This window comes from Lytechinus variegatus, chromosome 3 (genome assembly GCF_018143015.1).
Source record: "Lytechinus variegatus isolate NC3 chromosome 3, Lvar_3.0, whole genome shotgun sequence".
NCBI classification, from domain to species: Eukaryota; Metazoa; Echinodermata; class Echinoidea; order Temnopleuroida; family Toxopneustidae; genus Lytechinus; species Lytechinus variegatus.
In genome coordinates this window covers 64,982,909-64,998,622 of record NC_054742.1, presented here as the reverse complement: position 1 = coordinate 64,998,622, position 15,714 = coordinate 64,982,909, and the positions used below count along the sequence as shown (strand labels likewise).

Here is a 15,714-nt window from a genome sequence, read left to right as displayed (position 1 = left end):
TGGACTTTTGATGGTTTATCATATACCCCCCCCCCAAAAAAAAAAACTGTTTGATAAAAACGTAAAATTTTGATATTTTCAAAAGCACACTACTGCTTGCAAGTTAAAACCAAAATAAGACTGTTGTGCGAGTGCCTTCAGGCTTCAAATTCATACTTACTATTACATAAACGTTGCCGCGCATGTTGTTAGATTAGAAAACAGTAGATGCGCCGAATTCCATGGACCCGACCTCGATGTCTTCCTCCTAAACTCCCTGGTTATTTTCAGCGAGAAAAGTTTGGTAGGCTCTACTTGGCTAACAAAGATTTTGAGAATCTCCCTGCCTACCACCTGGCCATACTAGCTGATTTGCAGATCTGTCAAATCACCCCCAAATCATGTCATGGACCTAGGCTATGACAATGTCACCAATTATTAGAGTATGTGACAAGTGGCATCCAGACGGTGGAAATCATAAACATTACAGTCGTGTTTCCAAGCTCTCGACCGGACATGCAACCACTCCAATATATTTATAGCAAACGGTCTACAGCTATGCTCATCCCGGCCCACCGATGATGCTGTCCAGCGCTAGCTAGCTACCTAGTCATGCATGCACTTCGCGCGGTGCTGGTGTTCTAATTCGTATTTCGGGAATCCCGGATATGTACGTGTTTACTTTCACCCGCGGGCATATAGTCTGCAGCTTTGGTCTGCAGACACAGACCTAGCTGATTGAAACTTTGATCAACAAGTGGGTCTCCACGCAGAGACTAGCACATACAAAACTCATTGCTGTTTCAACTGATTAGTACACAAGGCATTATACTTTTTATAGACTGCACCATCAAATCCATAACTCGAGTGAAGGGTTTGCACAGTAGACTACGCGGACATCGCCATTTGAGATGTGGCGGCTGTGGGGTGGGGTATAGCTTCTTGGGTTTTTTTTCAACAAAATTAGGCATTTCATAAGGACTGAGCTGGATTTTAGGATGATGTATTCATACATGAGACTGTTTGACACATATTAATCAGTGTATCTGTTTTTTTCTATTTTTTTTGGGGGGGGGGGTGGAGAGCGGTAGGCGTGTTTTTCTGGAATAAAAAAATTGTTGCGTACAATTCATACAAGAGTTAGTGTTCCTTTAAACTAATACGGTATGCGTAAAATACCGAATATGCTACATTCATTCTATTCTTACGAGAATTTGGTCATGAAAAAATACTATACGCTTCATATATATCCGCTAAAAGAGAGTTAATTAAGTCCATTATGAAATTTTTGATATATTACTTTTAAATGTGTATATAAGTTTGAGCATAATTCATAAACCATTTGAATACACTGGCGTGTACGATGTGTTACTGACGACAAATCATCGGATATTTCAGTTATGCATTTTTCTCAAAATTTTGAATCTCCCATAATATAATCTTTCAGATATTATTCAAAATCTTTCCTTCTGCAATATTTTCCTTTTTATTTGCATCATTGTGCTATTTACATGTTTATATAAGTTTAATGTGGCCTGTGATGGTTTCATAAAACAGGCCCTTTCCCGATGATTACCCATTTTTTTGTTCTCAACCTACCATTCATCAGTGAGCAAATTAACAAAATCTGGAATGTTTAATCCTTTTTTTGCTTCAATATTCTTTCTCCTTTTCTTACGTTATTCATGTTATTGATAATAATTGCCATCATCATATCCTCTGTAATAATGTAATATCGGCATATCATTTTTAAATCGAGGCAACCATTTCTCGAATAATAACATACCCCTGGCAATTTGGGTCATTATTTTGTTTCCAACTACTCGCATATTCATATTCACTGTAATTCAGTATATAGCCATCTAAAAAATCGTGATAACTATTGAAGTGAAATGGTGGTATTATACACATTAACAGTACTATATACGTATACAGTGCCCGTGATGTGATAATTACATATACCATTCTGCATGTCTTCTTTGCTCGCTTGCATATTATGAAACTGTAATTCATTACTTTATATCACAATAATTCCATTACAATATAGCCACTAGCGTACCTACGGGGGGCAGTCTGCCCCCCCCCCCCTGACGAGCTTGAAAAGACCTTTTTTTTTGCTTGTCAAATTTTTGGCGGACGAATTTGCCCCCTCCCCCTGTGAAAAATATAGGTACGCCACTGAATAGCGGCCATTAAAAAAAAAATACCGAAGGGGGTGTCCCGAAAATGTCAAGTCAACATACATACTATCGTTCCCCCACTGTTCGAGTCTGACCTGATTTATGCCAGTACTCTCAACTTTTTCAATCAAGTTGGCACCCCACAAATTGAACATCAATCCCTATTCCGCTATTTTTCTCTCTCCCCCTATTTTCCCAATTTCTTAACCCCCTCTAGAAGGTTATATTATTCCCTCAGTTTTTTTTCTTCTTCAAATTTCCCTTCCCCTGTTCTTTCCCCTACCTCTCCCTTTTTTTCTCTTTTCCCTTTAGCTTTTTCAGTCATTTTTTGCGGACCTGCCATTTCACACAATGTGGGAAGGGGGATACCAAAGACCTCGATTAGACCAAAAGGTGGTCCGTTCTGAGAGGAAGAAGACGAAGAAGATGAAGAAGACGAAGAAGAAGAAGCAGAAGAAGCAGAAGAAGAAGAAGAAGAAAGAAGAAAAAGAAGAAGAAGAAGAAAAGAAGAAAAAAGGAGACATTTTCGTGAACCAGTGAAGTACAAGTTTGACACTGACCCGCAAGGACATGATCCGGCCAACCTAAAGAGGAGACAGAAATTGGAGCTGAATATAGAGTCTTAGACTGCGTTCAGAAGCATCCATAAGTAAAATATTTGCCAATATACGTGATGACCCTCAAGATTTTTTTTAGCCCATGAATAAATGAATATAAGCCACTATACTACTTTGGCAAACTCTCACTCAATATAAGATAGGGCCTATACTAGTTTGCATGTGATATGTCCTGTGAGAGGGTGACTGTAAGACTGAGAGAGACATTCATCTAGAGTCTTGCTCAGTAGCGTACCTAGGTTTGCCACGGGGGGGGGGGGCAAAATCGTCTGCCCAATGAAATTTGACAAGCAAAAAAGAAAGAAGGTCCTATAAAACACAAATGGAGAATTTCGTACCAGAAAAAAAATTGACAAGCACAAAAAACAGGTCCTCAACAGGATATAAAAGGACATTTTGACACCAAAAAAAAAATTGACAAGCAAAAAAAAAAGGTCTTTAAAGGAGGGACTCGTCAGGGGGGGGGGGCAGGGATGCATCTTTTTGTGCCCCCCCCCCCTATAGGTACGCTATTATAGCGTATACCCAGTTGTTGTGTATCCGGACGGGTTGTGTCCGGACGATCAATTTTAGAATGTCATTTGGAAAATTTTACAAGCGAAGTTTCATCATTTTTTAGTACAAAATGTTAGGAAATATTATAAAGAACAAAATAGAAAATGATTACAAGTAATGAATTCATATTTTTAGTGTAATCCACAGACAAAAAAGAAGGCTTCAAAAAGATAAAGTGTCCGGACACCCGACCCCCCATCCTACCTATGGGGGGCGAATTAGGGTGACATGGGTAAATAAATCATTGTCATTGTCATTGTCCCTGACGAGTGGTCTAGCCCAGATGGTCTAGCCTCCCTGTGCATGATATTCATGTATTTTTAATTTAATTTTTCGATTGGATCTTTCAGAGATATCATACGCAGGTGATTCCTAACCATAGAGATGTATAGATTATTAAGTATAGGCCTATATCTCTATGTTCCTAACCCAAAACGAACTCAACAACTTTGACAAGGTAGGTGTATTTACGATTTCACTCTTACATTTTGATTTTACAATGTATTTTTGTAACACCAACTGCAATAAATCTTGAATTTGGAAGAAATCGAATATTCAATTGAATTCCGAATATACTGAATTGCATAAACAACGACGACTCTTTGTGAGTTAATCACTTGTCTACACTTCAGTCCCATCTATTGAATTTATCGTCATTAAAGTACGGTAAGCCGTGTTCCCAGCTCTCAATCGATCAATAAAAAAAAATGGCCATGCCAATGGATAGTCACAGTAATGACAATGCGCGAACAGACTTTGGCTTTTGCTCAAAAAAGAGAAAAACTGAGGGGAGATAGAAAGAAGAAAAGAAACTTAAATAAAAAGTAGACTAGAAAAATGAGGAAAAAGCTAAAAATTTATTTAGGGTTAGACTTGAGTGTAAATTCTGAACTTGAACTTTTAGGCTTCATTCAAAATAAGCTAGGCAGGAATCACACTAGTGCAAGGTTAGTATTAGTATACTAACATGGTGTGCACAACACACAACTACTATGACTTGATTTTTCAGAGCGCTGTGGCATGTAATGAACCCTTGACTTGAGTGGGCAGGAATAGAGGATGAGAAGGAAAAACGAAAAGCAAGGAAAGTGAGAAACTGAGATGTGGGAAGAAGAAAGAGAAAATAAAAGAGAGGAAAAAATAAGCCCAATATATATAATGGTCTTGAGTGGATTACAAAGTTTAAAGGGGAAGTCCACCCTGATAAAAGTTTGTTGTAAAAATTAGTAGAAGGGTTGAGGAAAATAAATTAAAGATTTAGAAAGTTAATAGAATTTTAAGCTTGTGATTAGGTAAATCATAAACAAGCAGGTGCCCCATATGTTATGTAATAATAAATGTATTAATTTCAATTTTTGAATGGTTTCTGATGACTTTTTTTTTTAAAGAACGGGCATGAAATGCTTCGTCTATTGATTTATTGAATGTACAGTAAAAATATTTTCTGTTTTCTGAGAAAATGAAATTTCATTGATTTTCTACCATACGATACTTGTATGTAGGAAAGTTGCTTGCATATTATTCACAAACCAAATTAAAATTCTAATTAACTTTTTTTTTATTATTTTATGGATAATTCTGAAACCTTCGCTCATACTTTTTACTATTTTTACAATAAAATTTTTGTCAGGGTGAACTTCCTCTTTAAAGATGGTCATTTCTTCTTGGACCTTTCTGTCTACCCAACATACTTTGATTCATGGTCAATTTATTTCAAAAGCGATGATGCACATACTGCAGCCAATGGCTGAAATGTATGAGTTTACAATATCAACCTACATATACATGGGATCATAAATAAAAAGAAAAAAAAGTGAAATTATTGATTCACAGAATACTACATTTACATGTCAGAAAATTGAAAATATATGCATTATATTCATTAACATTATATACCATTTTTTTTTTCTTCTTTTCCCAGTATAAATCATCCAAGGAACAAAGCCTGACCATGTCTCTGCCACCTGCTTTAGCAGCTCGTTTGAAGAAGAGGGGAATCTTGAAAGCTGACTCATCTAATATTGAAAATGGTAAAATCAAGGATATTCGCCAATATGAATATTCTGAGTACATGACAGATAGGTTTTAACTTTTAAGTCACTCGTAATACATGAATTCAGTTGCTTATAACTATGGTTTGTTATTGAGGTTACCACAAGTAGGTTTCACCATGGACCTACTACAAATGGACATTCAACCAGAACATTTTATGGCCACCACCTGTTTCCAGCTGTCAAAATTGCTGCCATACACTTAACTTTCTCTCTATGCTGTTTTTACGATGACCGCCCTGGTCGATTGTTTACACAAGCTCCTTTCGGCCTATGATGGTCACCGATCGATCGCTGGCCCTCTTTCGACCGAAGGCGGCCATGTTTTAGCCCTGATTGTTAATAGGGAAAGTCCCTACATTAACTACAATGCAATGTGCAATTTATTTCTGGTTTTCAATGCATTATTTCACGCTGTCAATATTGTGCAATTGTCGTCTGATCATCAGAAAAAAATCCTATTGAATTTTGCCAATCCTATGGAGTTTTACGCCCTAATAAAAATCGACTTCTGACCAAAGATAAGCCTGACTATCGACATCAACAATCTGGAAAAGATGCATTTTTAATGCCTTTCCACACATTTGTCAGTCAAATTTTTACTGGTTTTTTTTATGCTATAGATATTCTGATCTGCATGGTGATGTCAATGCATTTTGTGAGCGGTTGTTAGCGATGTACGTAAAAAATATGTTTATGCACGCCTGTTTTCTTGTTTCTGCGATCATTTTCATAGCGCTAATGTTCGCTGCTGTGTGTTGCTTTTGATAAAGTGAACAAACAACACCCCAATGTGTAGGAGCAGCGCACAATTGATTTATGCTGTCCGTCAATGACAGCGTGATTTACGACCAGCTTGATGGTCGTCAGCTGCTAGCACTCTGTTTATAAAAGGATTAGCGCTGATGGTTTTAGGCCCAAAGGAGGGGATTCGTTGAATGTCCAGTTGTAGGTCCATGGTTTCACTAACTACAGGGCACTGAGCCAGGAATTGCAGGAAAGAAAACAAAATAAATGTTCTTCCTATTCTCGTCATTTTGCTCAATTACCCTAAATGACAATGCAACTTGTGATGCCATCTTAATGTGATTTTCCAAGAACAATTTTGATTTCCCAGTGATGCTCAGTTTCCTTTTGCTCTTATACTTACTGACAAGTTTGTGGATATAACCAGTCAGTATAAATCTTAGCTTCCCTAAATCCATGGCCATCTTTTAACACTGTTATACTTCTGTTGATTTTATTTGACACTCCACATGAATGAAATAAATGTTGCCTATTCATTTGTATTGCATTCATGCTGATTTGTTTAAGGAGAGCTTTTCATTTGATTTTTTTACTCAGTGATTTTCAAAGTAGATCTCTTAATGGCCATGCTACTTTTGAACACAATTCTGGGCAGTCACGGGTTCATATTAAACATGCATGCTAAAGAGTTAAAGCAAGTCTTAAAGTCACAACAGGTGTATGATTCATCCATTTATGTCTACTTTTTTGTTGAACTAAAGACAAATAAATAAAAATCGGGTTGATATTGCTGTTTGTTTCTTTGATTATTCTTAATTCAATACTTCATTATTATTTTTGTAACATTTTATGTAAAAATCATTGTTTTTTCCTGTTAGATATTTATGATGATAAAAATTCATTGAATGACATCACTATCACTTTATAAAGTCTTTGTAAAAATAATTACTGTCTTTTCGTGGATAATTTCCCAACAATGAAAAAGAACGCCAATGACAATGTTTACTATATTGTTCAATTTTTGTTTACAGATCCGACAGAAGAAATCATTGCAGCAGATTATTCCGGTGACATCCAACCTGACTTGAGCAAGGAACAGATTATCATTGACAATGACAACTTACCTCATGGTTGGTGGAAGGTCAAAGATCCCCCAAGGTCAGTCTGAAGGCTATATTTGTCTCAATAGAAATCGTGACTTTCTATATCAGAAATGAACTTGTAAAGAGTAGATTCGTAGCTTTACAGTGATTTAGCTTGCTATGACTCGAAAGAAATTTTCCTACGGCAGTGAATAACTTTACTTACCAAGGTTGGTAAAAGATCCAGGTCATGAGAGAAGAGCTCTCAACTAAGTTCTGTACAGTCCTGAGTAAAAATCTGCGATACAAAATATTTGTTGTGTTGCAGTCTTTAAAAAAACATCAGGGGCAAATTGTGATGCGATACCAGGAAAAATATTCTCCGCTAGCACTGTCAGAATATCAAATTGTTAAATTTAACAAAACATGTATTTCTGTGAGATTATTTATGGACTGCTTTGAGCTTTCATGGATATTGCATGGTACATGTACAATCTCATTCTCAAGCATACTAGAAGTTCATATCCCTTTTTTCTACACTTGGAATCATTCCTGAAATTGGAGTTTAATACTAAACACCAAATTTAAAGGGGAATCCAGCCTTGGTCATAAAATGTTGTGTTGGGAAGGAGAAAAATAAATAAAACAGAATGGTGAAAGTTTGAAAGAAATTGGACCAGCAATAAGAAAGTTAAAGCTGCTGTTAAAATTGAGATCACTAATACTATGTAGATTTCAAATTGGCAACTGGTAAGTAAATTATGACAAGGGCAAGGACAACTTTCCCATAGGCCATGTACTTTATTATCAGGGATTTGTGGTTTTCTCCTAAGTACCCATTCCCCTGGGGCAGTAATCTGAATATAACCCATGTAGTATATTGTTTTATGTCCTCATGAAAGAAAAATATAATTTGAAATAAAACTTTTGGGGAAAATGACATTTTAGCCATAAATATATTTGAGTACATGGAAGAGTAGTCCTTGCCTTACATCACTATGACATCCCATATGCGGCCAATTTGAAATCTCCATGGGTATAGTGATTACCAATATTTACAACTTTTAAATTCATATCTTCTTTTTGTTTGTCCAATATTGTTCAAACTTTCACCTATCAACTTGTCTGATTTTTCTTTTCCTTATAAAAACAATTTTTTATTTGGGTTGGATGATTTTAAGTGTAATACAATATTTGAATGTTTAAATATTTTAATATAAACATTGCACAATTAGTCTTCAGACTACAGCATTGTATCGTTTGTATATATGTTTTATATCTAATAAATCAAAATTGAATTAAATTGAATCGAATCGATATAGATTGAATTTGATTGAATTCAGAATTTCATGAACTGAATTTGAAAAAGTTGACATTTATCTGAGCCCACCACTCTCAATTTCCTAAAAGTGAGTATCTACATGTAGTTTTAAATGATTGCTATAATAGATAAACAAGAGATTATTTCATACCAGTGGTGCAACATGCAAAAAAATATTTTGTTTTATTATCAGGGGCTGCTTTCCACAATCTACTGCCTAAAACTGCTACAGTTGATGAGCTTTAAAATTGCAGTGAATGGGGATTTTCCGAGGCTCTCTTTCAATTTCCAGGGGGCCATTTCATAAAGCTGTTTGTAAGTTAAGAGCGACTTTAAGAACAACAGGTGAACCTCTCTTATGCCCTAAACCTAAACCATCGCCATTGAACATTTCGATGTATACCATTTGCCACAAGAAAGGATCACCAGTCGTTCTTAAATTTGCTCTTATGAACAGCTTTATGAAGCACCCACCTGGGCTTTTCTGACTAATTCGGGGCCCCTTGTGTAATATTCTGTGACTCACAGAATGTTTATAATGTTACATTTGGCAAAGTGTGATAATTTCTCCCAAGTAAATCATGCATATTAAATCAAAGCATTCATCTTAATACTGTTTAGGCCTAAGACATTTCTCAATTGTTGCAGAGGCAAGATTATTGTGATTTAAAAAATTTGGACCATAATTCTGTATTTTTATTCAATTTCAGTGGATTTTTCTACTACTGGGATTCCAACACAGATATGGTCTCATGGCTCTCCCCCACAGGTATGTTTCATGTAGCATTAATATTCATTTTAAACATCAATATTTGATTATTTTGTTACCAAATGAGAATATTTAATTCCATTACAATGCATAATATACAAAGGATGTAACATTATGAAAATTAGACTTCTTTTAAAGACTCATATTTCAATGAGATTATTAATAGGTGAAAATGCCTTTTGTGGTAGTTGAATTCATAGATTTCATTGTTATATTTGAAACAAACACCAGGGGTATATTGTATGTATATTATTTTTTTTAATAATTAACCTTAACTATGAAAGATATGGGTGCACTTTGTTAGCAGATGATTCAAATAATTTCCAAACTACCTGATATCCACTGAGGCAGTCTCAATAGTCAATGCCTTAGTCTGCAATTCAGGTGGAGGCCGCAGTTTCCGGCTATGCCCCCACGAGTCTGATGCTACCAGGAGAAAGGCCAGCAATCTGTCTTTTACTGAAGACTATGTAACATGACTGTGGACAGTACCCTGCATCAGACACACTGCTGACGTCCCGCGAAACAGCAGCGGACCCTCTAGAGAAAAGCTGCAGCCCCCGCCCAGACCATAGGCCATCACTGCCTTAGCGGACAGCATATTAATAATCATGAATGAAGGGACTGACTTTGTTAAATAGGAAGGAAAGGATGAAATAAAACATGGTCAATATTGAAATACCGGTAATGGAGAGGAAAATATAAGGAAATGCACCAAGACAAGCAAAGGAAGGGAAAAGGAGTCCCTGTATTTGAAACACAAAAATTAATTTTTCGCCCTTTTATTCAATTTTTTTTTAGAAGTAAATGACAAAAGACAATACAATAGCCAGTTTTATGAATTCTTTTAGAATGGTTTGAGATGGATCTGACTCCCAGTTTCCTTCAACAGCCACTTAAACCCCATTGCATTGGCAGGTGAGATGAGACCTCCGAGCCAACTTCCAAGGAAGAACTGCATATCCATATAGCTTCTATATCTGTCACTAAGAGGACATACCTGTTAGATTTATTTTTTGTGAACAATGTGAACTTATACCTTTAAATATAGATTAATATAGATTTGATGAATAATATTGGCAGGGATTCAGTCAATTGGATTGATATCAATCCTAACATCAATATTAAAGATTGTTTTCAGTTTTGAAAGTATGATACAAGTTTACAGTTTCTACTACAGAAAGAGGCTATCATTCACATAGATCTATTACATTTTACATGTAGTTTGATCTGACTCTAATAATTAGATTCGCTGAATGAGATGGTGTAATGCATGTTTTCCTACAAACATGCAAGATCAAGAAGATGTATGTCATTCTTATGTGATGTCACAGATACTTCATTCTTTCAAAGAGAATTCTCAATTCATATTTTTTTTTTCTTTTTTGAAACTGCATTTTGAGACCCTGTGCATTTTTTATTCATAATTTACAAGTACCTATTTTCAGCCACATCACTAGGGTTTTTTGGTAGGAGGTTGAATCCCTTCTTTTCCCTTCTCTATCTCCCCTATGTTTGTTCGATCAAACCCCTGGACCTCCCCTGGCTGTTTGCTTGATTTTAGGAATTTCATATTGGATGCTTGACTCCCCATTATCCCTGTACATGTACATGTATAATTCATATGTTTCATTTCTATTCCAGATTCCAAGGCAAACATTTCATTGTCGGCCAAGAAACTGAGAGAGATAGAAGAGAAGAGGATAAGATTGAGAGAAGCACAACCCAAACCACCAGGCATGGAACCACCTGACAGGGTTAGTCTGATCCGACAGGCAAATTCCAATTTTGAATTTAAGCAAAAGCGGTTCTAAACATATAAACCGCCCTTTATCAGAAGCTTCCCATTACTTTGAGATCTGAAACTTCTCTTGATAGATTTAAGAAACAGTTGAAAACTCACTTGTACCCAGTATAGATGTAGCCTTTTTAGTGTTGTCAATTTGATCTACAGTGTAAACGCTATGATATAGTTTAATATGTACAGCGCTTCTAAATGCCTTATTTATTCATGAAGATGAATGAAATATGCCATTCATGGTGAGTCTGTTTTGAAAAGCAATCCCCTGACAAAAAGCAAAGATAAAGCAAACTATGAGTTGCCTTAAATATAAGAGCCACATATAGATGAAATTTAATGAAAATCTCACAGCATTTTGTGTGTATTATTTCTTAGATTACAAACAGAGCAATGTTGATCAGTATGGGATGTGATCGAATCTGTGCATTAAAATCATGTTGATGACTTTGTAAAAACAAGTTTAGCTTGCATATGATTCAATTACATGTCGCTCTCCAGAGACATTTGCTCCCAAGGAAGTTTGCTTAGTAAATGGATGAATGATGGACATAGAATGTGAAAATCCACCATGCCAACTAGAGAACATCTTGCAACCCAGTGCTAGAGAGCTAGAGACCCCCTGATACAAGGATTGATCGCTCCACTCTCAAGATGTGCGCTATGTCCACATAAGTTGATGTAACTTGTAAACCCTTCCCAATTCTATTCTCCAAGTCTCATCTAATTGTTCTGCATAACAACCCTCGTTCCAACCCTATGCTCTTTATTGTCAAAGAAATTAATGCCACTGGAGTGGGAATTCAGCTTTTAGCTAATTCCAGCTATTTTTGCTCTTTATTTTCAGCTTAATTGTGCTTTCCTGTGAACCAATATATTGAATTTCAATTTCAGCTTTCCTTGCCACCCTTCAGCTTTTTCAAGCCTTTTTTTGTTGTTGTTAATTTGTGCTCACTCACATCCCTGTAAAACAGAACGAGCAAAAATGTCTTGACTGTGTGGTTCATGGCCGTTTCTTTTATATTTTCATTAAAAGGTGGAGATTGGACCAGTCATTCCCTCCAGCGTCCCACTTCCTCCTCCCAAGAACCCCCCACCAAGATCTGGAGGTGAAAGGTCAAGAAGAGATCATAGAGGTAAAATATAAAAAAAACATTGACACTTTTGCAGTACCACAAGGACAATGTTGAAAAAGCTAATTGTGAAAATGACACAAAATAAATCAAATGAATACTTCACATTCATTTATAATTTTAGAAAATATTGAATATTGCATGTAGTTGAGACAGGTTGGAGCATTTTTTTTTTTGCATAAAGGAAATGACCAAAACATAGAAAGCAAAGTGTTTCTAGGCTTGCCAGAATACATTGACAGTATTTTGAAAATGTTATAATGATAAACATGATAATGGTGATCATCAATGTAGTGATAATGGTAATAATGATGGTGATGATGACAGTGATGATGATGATGATGATGGTTATGGTGCGGTGGTGGTAGCGGTGAAGGATGTGATAACGATGGTGATGATGGTATTGGTTGTGGTGATGGGGATTTTGATAAAGAAGATGGTAGTGATGATGGGGAAGATGATGATTATGATGATGATGATGATGATGCAAACATTAGGCAAAATGAAACTCCCAAGATTTTGATGCTGTACTAATATACATTCATATTTTAAAGAGAAATCACTTATACTGTCATGATAAGATCATGAGATAAAAATAATTCTTTCATAGTCTAGAATGTAATACATTGAAATTCTTTATTATACCCCTCCTCTATACAGAAAATTAATTTGTATCTTATGTGATTCACATGGAAATATTTAGGAGCAATGATCATTGATTTAGTAGTATTTTGTAATTTGTTTTGCTCTCCTTGTGTAGGTTCTAGAAGTAGGCGACAAAAAGATGATGAGCTAGATCCAATGGACCCAGCAGCTTATTCTGATACTCCAAGGTAATGTTCTATTTGCATCAGCTACTTGGAAGCCTAGTTTAATATTTCATTTGAATGTATGAAACTAAAAGTGTACTGATTTTATAGTGTTAATTTTAAGCTATAAAAGTCCAATTTATGAAAGTGATTATTTTATTGTCATTGGAATTGTATGTACAGGGTATAGTTTTTGGGGAAAAAGTTACATTTCAAAATACATGTATGTAGTCCCAGGTGTCCCTCCCCCTCAAAAAAAAATCTTATTACCTATCAAGTTTTAGAGGGAAGATTCAGAGGGCAGAAGATATGAAAATTCTCAGGCAATTCCTATATATTCATCACATAGTCCTTCCTTTCTAACAGCATTCAAAGTGTTCGTGGAAATCTCAAATATCATTGACGTGTATTTAAAATTCATCTATATAGTGATATTTGTAAATCAATTTGAGAAGCATTCAGAGCATACTGACCACTTCCACTTATGTAAGGATGCATTACATAGCTTGGCTGTTAAAATCGTGTATCACAAAATTAAAAGAAAATTGTGGGCAGCTCAGAAAAAGCTGTATATGAGAAATGTAGCATTGGTGACAACCGCTTTTTTTAAAAGGAAATAGGAAGTCGCTTCCAACATCATAACTCAAAAATCAAACTTTGCTGAGCTGTCTTCAAATTTGTAAATTTTATATAATGAGATTTTGAGGTTTAAAACAGCCCAGTAAATGTTAATACTGAAATATTTCTTATCTTATATTCAATACAGGGGTAATTGGAGCAGTGGATTACCATCACATCAAGAAGCTAAGACGGGGGTCGATGTAACTGCTAATGGACCTCTCTATCAGATGAGACCTTATCCAAGTCCTGGCGCTATTCTTAGAGCTAATAAAGGCAATGCTAACACATGAACGTATGCGGTGAACCTTTCGGACTTGAGCAGGAGTGTAGAGCGAATGACTCTTGAGAACTGGACTAACAGAGATGCTCTGCTTCAAAGAAACCATTTTCATATGGGATGTCAGAGCTTTTAAAGGCACTCTGGATGTATTTGGATCATGTGATTTGTGTATGTAAATATTCATGTAAAGGAACGCACATTCAAGTTGGCATCTTGGTCAGTGGTGTTTCAAGGTACAATCTTCAGCTTTGGATCAGGCCTTCATTGGTAGAACACACTCTAGGAGTGTTTCATGAAGCAAATGGAGACTGACTGATTTGTTCTTAGCCAATCAGGTGCTAGGATTTCAGTAGCTTATAACAGCTTTCAGTGAAAATAAATGAATATCTGTTGCATGAAAAGCCCCCTCCCCCTCTTAATTGTATTTGATCAACTTGCCTCTGTGCAATACCTGATGCCCTCCTGTCGTCTTACAGTCTAACTAGCCTGTGATTGACCTTTGAGTACAGGAAGGAGATACATAAAGGCATTCATAGCTATATGTATGTGTTATGTGCTATAAAAGAAGGTAATATTCTCATCATCATTATTACCAGTGTGCAGGGCATTAACTAGACAGCTGAAGTCTGTCTGAGGTGTTTTAAAAAATATAGACCTTTCTGGTTTGTCCTGCTACACAGACAGCCCAAAGGTTCAGTCAATTATTCCAAGTAAAACAGGTTTCTGATTTTACTACATTGATTCTTCTGGGTTTTTTAATGAAATTGCACTGAGATGGCATTGAATGCTAGATTGATAATTACGATAATAATATTCTGCTTTTATATAGTGCTTAATACATCGGAATAACATCTAAAGTGCTTTACATATTCTGATTATTTGAATAACTTCAATACATCATAGACCTACATTTTGATGAAAAATATTGTATCAACACTCCTTTGTACAGAGTGCAAGAAGATTTTCATGACTTGCCGTCTTCCATTAGTCTTGTTATAAAAAATATGTTTACATGGACTAGGCGCACTTGACTGATGTCGGCACTTAACAGGTGAATGAACTTTCCTAGATTTCTTGTGTTGAGGAATCTTTGAAGACTTAGACAGTCCCTGTAAACTGGGACTATCCCAATTTTCTGACCAGTACCTCTACTGATAATTGACTAAAAGATCTGCCTAATGATAATATTCTGCTTTTATATCGTGCTTAATACATCGGAACGACGTCTAAAGTGCTTTGCAGATTCTGATTATTTTAATAACTTCAATCAATCATGGACCTATATTTTGATGAAAAATATTGTATCAACAGCAAAACAAATAATTAACTTGGAGCATCAGTACTCTGTTCAGAGTGCAAGAACATTTTCAGTTTATTTAAGGAGGTGTGGTGAAGGAAGACCTAGTCCAGCGGAACACCTGACGAAGCAGAGACTGAAGCTTTCAGACTAGGCAGTAACAAGCCTCAGAATCACACATCTTGCAATAATAATAAAAGAAATCAGTTTTTATATAGCACATAACACATATCAAATATATCTCTATGTGCTTCAGAAAATAAAGGAGAGGAACAGACAGGGAACAAAATACACGGGCTCGGGGCGAATTCGCCCCCGAAATGCTCATAAGAACCCTGGAAAATAAAAAAAGAGCCCCCCAAAATCTACATTTACTGCACTGTTAAAACTTATCCAAAATTGCAGATTAAAGCAGTAGGTTGTAAAAAGTAGCCCCTGAAAAAAAAAAAAAAAATTTTTTGCCTGGGAAGAGATG

The 15,714-nt window shown here is 35.9% G+C and overlaps 1 protein-coding gene across 2 annotated transcripts; it reads left to right on the top strand.

Moving 5' to 3' along the window:
- Positions 1-3,746: 3,746 nt before the first annotated feature.
- On the top strand, positions 3,747-15,714 carry LOC121411674 (polyglutamine-binding protein 1-like). Of its 2 annotated transcripts, none has more exons than XM_041604496.1 (8): positions 3,747-3,788; positions 5,253-5,361; positions 7,161-7,287; positions 9,243-9,301; positions 10,946-11,058; positions 12,136-12,235; positions 12,993-13,065; positions 13,808-15,714. In XM_041604496.1, the coding sequence occupies exons 1-8, from the start codon at positions 3,750-3,752 to the stop codon at positions 13,950-13,952; spliced, it is 765 nt and encodes a 254-aa protein (XP_041460430.1). In that variant the 5' UTR covers positions 3,747-3,749; the 3' UTR covers positions 13,953-15,714. The 2 variants fall into 2 exon arrangements, with proteins under 2 accessions (XP_041460430.1, XP_041460431.1); XM_041604497.1 differs by having other exon boundaries at positions 3,760-3,777; positions 5,251-5,361.